This window comes from Theropithecus gelada, chromosome 17 (genome assembly GCF_003255815.1).
Source record: "Theropithecus gelada isolate Dixy chromosome 17, Tgel_1.0, whole genome shotgun sequence".
NCBI classification, from domain to species: domain Eukaryota; kingdom Metazoa; phylum Chordata; class Mammalia; order Primates; family Cercopithecidae; genus Theropithecus; species Theropithecus gelada.
Window position 1 is genome coordinate 59,730,631 of NC_037685.1, and position 7,073 is coordinate 59,737,703.

A 7,073-nucleotide genomic window follows, 5' to 3' on the forward strand; every position below is an offset into this window, starting at 1 on the left:
AGACAAGGAATCTGCAGAGAAGTCCACATTCCCGACTAGCTTTTTGTCTTTTAATAAAAATAAAGAGTACTCAGAATAGAGCATTCAATCCGCACTTAAAATACAAATATTTCCAGTAGGAAGAAATACATTAAAAATCGACTCTCAAAGGTCATTGAATGTTGGTACGTTGTTTAGGAAAGGCGGTGCAGTGATTTTTCCCTGGCTTGGTTCTTTGTGGTTCACGCTCTCTCTTGCTGAGCCGTTTCCGCAAAGGTGTCTAGTTTTTCTAAAACCCTCAGTGGCGTTTCAAGAAACATCCTCCTTTCGGCAGTGCCCGGTCAGAGGCTGGTCCGGCCGCCAGGCCTAGCGGGTCATGCCCAGGCCGGGGGTTGGACGCCACCGCCACCCGGAGGTCATCCATCCGCGTCAGTGCGTGCAGAAAAAGTGGCCCTATTTATGTCAGGACCCCAGAATGTCCAGAAGTTACCGAATGACTTGAAGCCAAGCACAGACGTTATCATGGAAAATGCAGCGTTTTTATTTCTTTTTCTAAATAGGTAACTCTTCTTCCACTTCCCCCTCTCCCGCTTGCCTTATTTCAATTGCAAGCAGAAGAGAGTGGGTGTTCTCTGCCGGCAAACTCCGCCAGGGTCCAGCCCGTAGAGAGTGGTCAAGGGTCTGGAACCCTCGTGCCAACAGCTGCCCCTGCCTCGCAGTCCCAAGAAGGCCGTGCGCGTCTTTCCCCCTCGCCGTACTGGGAAGCTACATTCCGGGTTGGCCAAATGGGCCCCAATTTTTCAAAACCAAAATTTGTAATACCCTTCAATTAAAAAAAAAGAATTTACAAAAGTCTCTGTGAATGCTTCAGAAGTTACCATTTACACCCCAGTACTTGTAGCACATCCACAAGTAAAAACACACAAGAATGCCAGAGTTTTGTGTGTTTTTTAACCGACACCTTGGTGGCTGTGAACAAACTTCATAAATAAAATAGAATCAAATTCTTCCGAGCTACAGAGCTGGGTCTGCAAACCTTTTTCATCGTTTTCCCCAACAGTTAAAAGAAATTAAAAGCTCAACAGGTCTCCTTGTAAACTATATCAATTAACAAACACACTATGTCCATTATCAAATATAGTAGAAAATGTAGGAAAATAGAAAAATATAGGAAAATAGAAACGTCTAAGCCACGGGGAAAATGTTTCTATAAATGAATGATTCTAATGTTTTCATGAGCGCCCACTTTGCAGAGCACCGCCAGCTGCCGGTTCAGGGGTGTGCAGCAAACTCAGCTGAGAGAGAAAATTGGAATGAAAGCAGGTGCTCGCGGGTACCTGGCCTCTCCTCTTAGGGCTGTCAGCCAGGCCAATCACCGCCCCCGGCTGAACCACGTGGGGCCCCGCGGAGCCTATGGCGCGGCGGCCGGCCCGCCGGTCCCCGCAGGCTGTGGGTTCCCTCCGAGATCAGTGCGGTGCTGTCAAAGCGAGCAGGGGTGGCGCCGGGAGTGGGAACGCCGCACAGTGCCAAGTCCCCGGCTCCAGCTCCCGACTCCTGGCTCTCGGTGCCCAAGCCCGGGCCGCAGCCATGAACGGCGAGGAGCAGTACTACGCGGCCACGCAGCTTTACAAGGACCCATGCGCGTTCCAGCGAGGCCCGGCGCCGGAGTTCAGCGCCAGTCCCCCTGCGTGCCTGTACATGGGCCGCCAGCCCCCGCCGCCGCCGCCACCCCCGTTCCCCGGTGCCCTGGGCGCGCTGGAGCAGGGCAGCCCCCCGGACATCTCCCCGTACGAGGTGCCCCCGCTCGCCGACGACCCCGCGGTGGCGCACCTCCACCACCACCTCCCGGCTCAGCTGGCGCTCCCCCATCCGCCCTCCGGGCCCTTCCCGGAGGGAGCCGAGCCGGGCGTCCTGGAGGAGCCCAACCGCGTCCAGCTGCCTTTCCCATGGATGAAGTCTACCAAAGCTCACGCATGGAAAGGCCAGTGGGCAGGTAAGCCTGGCTCCCCACCCCTTTCTCCTTTCCGGTTCTCACCCGGCCGCCCTACCTCCAAGAGCTCCCAGGAGCCTTCTCTCTGTTCCCGGCACCTTGGATTATCCCAGGTCGGACTAAACTACATCGGGGAGTTAACGAGGCCATCCCTCACAGCAGCGCTTCTCTGGTGCCGTTTGAAGCATCTTTCCCACCCTACTCTCCTGGGAGCGTTAACTCCTTCCTTCCCTGTACACTGAGCCCATCTTCGCCCCAGGAGCCCGCGCCCCCAGCGCCATCCCTAGAGAGCTAAGGCTGAGTCCAGCTCAGGGCTTCGGACACTATAGATCCTCCTCGAGCAGGGGATCCGGGAACCCAGGACTCCTTGGTAGTGCACGTCGAGGAAGCTGAGTAGGGACAAGGGTACCTCTGACCCAGGCCCCAGATCGCCTTCGGAGCCCCGGATCCTCTCACTTCCCGCACTTCGTTAAGGAAGGGCAGGCATCTAGGGGCGCCAGGTAGGTGCAGAAAGGCAGGAAGGGAAAGGAAACTGCACCCAATCCCGCAGTGTCCGGCTTCCCTGGTTGGGGAAACAGGATGGGAGTCAAGAGGAAGGGGCTGGGGCAAGGCACCGCGAGGCTAAAGGCCTGCCTCTCTACGTCAGAGCCTGGCGGCTAGGAGAGCAATCTGAGAAGCGAATTCGTTTTTCACCAACCGAAAGCAATTGAAGCTGTCTCCCCGCGCTGCTTCCCAGGAAATAATTCTGCAGGAGATGGGCTCTCCCTGCCTAGCCAGTGGGGAGGCGAGAGGCCTAGTGCCTGCGGCCCTCGGCGCCGGCGGAGAACAGAAGGTCTTTCCCGGAGCCGGGAGCCGGAGGCACAGAGTAGCCCCCGGGTCCTTCGCGGCCCCGCTCGGGCGGCGAGTTCCGGCGCGGCCTGTGTGGTCGCCGCTACACACTGTCATCGCTGCCGTGCCTCAGCCACTTCTGGTCACACCTGCACCGTAAATAGTTGCCTTTTCCTTTCAACTGGCAGCCGGGAGTAGGGGGAACAGCTCGAGCCGGCGTCCCCCGGCGCACCCCGAGAATCCTCAGCGCCCATCTGCGGGGTCTGGCCAGCCCTGCCTGACACTGAGCCCAGGCACAGACAGGCGGGGCTTTGTGCGGGAGAGGGAGGGGGACCCCAGCTCGCCCGGGGTCCGCGGGACGTTCCCCTTCCTAGTTCACTTTCTCGCTAAGGCGAAGGTCCTGAAGCAGGACGAGGGCTGAACTGCGCTGCAGTCGTCCCCACCTCCAGCGAAACCCACTTGACAGGGGCGCCAGAAGCTGCCGCGGCGCCTCTGCGAACTTACCCAGCTCGCGCGGCCCTGGCGAAAGGCCTTGACGTCTCCGGAAATGCGGGGTTCTTAGGAGGCGAGAGGACAGTCCCTTGAACAAAGGTGGGGGGCTCCCATTCCCCAACTAATTCCCTTCCAGGGCTGCCTCCCCTCCAGGCCTCTCTTCTGGCCTCCTAGGCCCTCGGAGCTCCTGCTCTCCCGGCCTGGGCCTTCCTCAGGAAATGGGCGACAGCTGGTCTCCGAAAGAGGCTTTGTGAGGTGGAGGAACGTCCGTCCTTATCCCAACCCAAGCGGGGATACCTCTGCTCTGGAGGACTTGGGCTTAGGCTGATCCCAAGAAGCCAGAAAGTAAAACCAGAAGGCAAATCAGCAGACTTGGCGTGGGTTCGGGGGACCCAAGTAGGGCGACACTCTCGGGCTCGAGTTGGCCCCAGGCCTTTGCTGGCGCCCTCTAACCCACTGCACGCTCGACTCTCGGGGAAGGAGCCGACCTCCCCTCTCTTCCCCAGGAAGCCGTCTCTGGGGCCGGCTGCTATCCCCGGGTTCCTCTAGGGGAAACTTTCGATGGAGCCGGAATTCAAAAATTGCAAACCCACCTGCCCCTGGGAAGAGCGAAGTGACAAAAGGCTCTCACTGGCAGTACGAATCTGAATGCTAATGACAACAGAGGTTTTGAAACACATTGACCCCCAAATGCTTCAGCAGCACTGGCCAGCTGGCACCTAAACTGCCTCACCCTGCGCCTTGGGGAAGGGCCCAGGCTCGGCGCCCTTGACTTCTTCCCACCATCCTCAACCTCCACCCCTGCCACAGGCACAGGCCCCCCGGGAGTAGTGCACCCCGGGCCGTCTCTCCCTGAGCAGTCTCTCACAGGGCCTTCACCAAGCCCGCAGCCTAAAGCAGGAACCCAGAGACGTGTGGGTTTAATGTAAAAACTTTAGAGAGCCTTTCAAAATGTTTATTGAAGGCCCGCCTCGCTTCTCTCCCAGGCCTGGGATGCCAGGTAGATTCGGGGATGCCCCCAGGGAGTAGGACTCTCCCGGGACTAGGGTCTGAGCCTCTGCTTCAGCCTCCGGCACCTTTTCTCGACCTGGGGGGAAACGCAGTAGGGTTCCATCGCGAAATTAACCCGCCCCCAACGCACACACACTCGCCTTTCAATTCCTAAGGCTTAGCCAACATTCACAGGAGAAATGTCCCGGGCCTTTGCTCTAAAACAAGTCTCTCCCCGGAGCTTTGGTGGCATTTCCCGCGTCAGCATCCACAGTCCGGGTGCAGTCAGTATTTTGCACAGAAAAGAAAATATTGGGACCTGGCTGAGCGCAGGGGCAGTGAATGTGGGTCTCCAACCTCCTTGTCCAGGGCGTCCTGTTGCATCTTGGAGACACAGGGGGCTTGTTTCTGCACCACTACCCCCTCCTTCATGGGGCTGTCGTTTCGGCAGCTGGGCTAGGGCCCCTGTGTCTCCCCTCAACACCTCTGAGGGCATTTGGGATCCAGGGCGTAGAGTCTGGAGCTGCCAGAGTTCTGCTCTAGCCAACGTGACCCCTAGAACAATATGCTCTTCTCTTCGAGGGCAGAAGTCTCGCTGAAGTTAAAACAAGTATGGAGAATTTGCTGGCTGTCAGGTTGGGACTAATTACGATATAAATATATGGAGAGGAAATACATGGTCCGATATAACAAAATGTATCACAGTCTCCATTAGCACAAAGATTTTCAAACTGCAGGTTGCACCCATTCGCAGGTCATAAAATCAATTTACTAGGTTGAGATTAGTATTTTTAAAACGAAATAGCAGATAGTGGGGGGAAAAGTAGATAGCATCATAAGTGGTAAACGTTTGTTTTACGTTCTTAAGATTTGTCCGTATAACTGACTACAATGTCCGTGTGTGAACTACACAACGATCTGAAATGTATTTCTTACATTTGTGGATCACCGTCAGGAGGTTTTTTTAAGCCCTGAATTAAGGGCGTTTTATTGTTTTGGTAGGGTCCAGTCGGTTTAACTATCTATTACCTACATTTAAATCAACATCAATCAGTTGATTAACACCGATTAAACGAGCGCATTCAAGGACCACTCACTGGCTGAGCCAAGCCTAGGCTCATGGCGAGAGCCGACTCGGGTTTGGCCTCCAATAAAAAGGCTTCCTTTACTAGGGAAGGGCTTCGCGCGCCTACACTAGGCGCTGAAATGGGATGCTCCGTGGCTCCGGCGGGAGCAACTGGTAGGGCTAGGACTCCCTGATCCCCTTGAAGGGGTTGGGCTGCGTGGGTGGGGACTGTGCAGGGCTCCGGGGGCCACACTCACGCCCTGTGTCGCCCGCAGGCGGCGCCTACGCGGCGGAGCCGGAGGAGAACAAGCGGACGCGCACGGCCTACACGCGCGCACAGCTGCTAGAGCTGGAGAAGGAGTTCCTATTCAACAAGTACATCTCACGGCCGCGCCGGGTGGAGCTGGCTGTGATGTTGAACTTGACCGAGAGACACATCAAGATCTGGTTCCAAAACCGCCGCATGAAGTGGAAAAAGGAGGAGGACAAGAAGCGCGGCGGCGGGACAGCGGTCGGGGGTGGCGGGGTCGCGGAGCCTGAGCAGGACTGCGCCGTGACCTCCGGCGAGGAGCTTCTGGCGCTGCCGCCGCCCCCCGGAGGTACTGTGCCGCCCGCTGCCCCAGTTGCCGCCCGAGAGGGCCGCCTGCCACCTGGCCTTAGCGCGTCGCCACAGCCCTCCAGCGTCGCGCCTCGGCGGCCACAGGAACCACGATGAGAGGCAGGAACTGCTCCTGGCTGAGCGGCATCAACCACTCGCCGAGGAGGAGCAGAGGGCCTAGGAGGACCCCGGGCGTGGACCACCCGCCCTGGCAGTTGAATGGGGCGGCAATTGCGGGGCCCACCTTAGACCAAAGGGGAAAACCCGCTCTCTCAGGCGCATGTGCTAATTGGGGCCCCGCGGGTAGATGCTGGCAGGCCTTCCGAAAGAAAAAGAGCCATTGGTTTCTGTAGTATTGGGGCCCTCTTTTAGTGATACAGGATTGGCGTTGTTTGTGGCTGTTGCACACATCTCTGCCCGCCAACAGCACTCCACCTTGGGACCTGTTTAGAGAAGCCAACTCTTCAAAGACGATGGAAACTGTACCGTACACATTGGAAGTCTCCCCAGTACACAGCAGGGGAGCTGGACCGAATGCCTTATCTGCCCATAAATAAAGTCATTCTTACTCGGGCGACCACTTTAAGTTTAGAAATAATTGAATGGAAATGTTTGAGTTTTCAAAGATCCCGTGAAATTGATGCCAGTGGAATACAGTGAGTCCTCTTCTTCCTCCTCCTCCTCTTCCTCCTCCTCCTCTTCTTCCCCCTCCTCTTCCTGCTGCTCTCCTTTCCTCCCCCTCCTCCTCCTCTTCTCCCTCCTCTTCCTCCTCCTGTTTCTTCCTAATCTCTTTCTCCTCCTCCTCCTTCTGCCTCCCCTTCTCATCCCTCCTCTTCCTCTTCTCTACCTGCACACTTCTCTGCTGCACATCTTACAACTTGCACCCCTTTCTTCTGAGGAAGAGAACATCTTGCAAGACAGGGCGAACAGCGACAGGGCTGGCTTAGGAGCAGTACAAGAGTCCCTGTGCCCCAGTTCCACACTGCTGGCAGGGAAGGCAAGGGGAGACAGGCCTGGATCTGGGGATGAGGGAGAAAGATGGACCCCTGGGTGACCACTAAACCAAAGATATTTGGAACTTTCTATTTAGGATGTGGATGTAATTCCTCTTCCAAGGTAGAGGCTGTGCT

At 56.7% G+C, this 7,073-nt stretch overlaps 1 protein-coding gene across 1 annotated transcript; it reads left to right on the forward strand.

Moving 5' to 3' along the window:
• The first annotated feature begins 1,467 nt into the window (after positions 1 to 1,467).
• Positions 1,468 to 6,615, forward strand: PDX1 (pancreatic and duodenal homeobox 1). The gene is made up of 2 exons (XM_025364414.1): positions 1,468 to 1,972; positions 5,621 to 6,615. Exons 1-2 carry the CDS (start codon positions 1,567 to 1,569, stop codon positions 6,058 to 6,060), a joined length of 846 nt encoding a protein of 281 aa, XP_025220199.1. The 5' UTR covers positions 1,468 to 1,566; the 3' UTR covers positions 6,061 to 6,615.
• Positions 6,616 to 7,073: the final 458 nt, after the last annotated feature.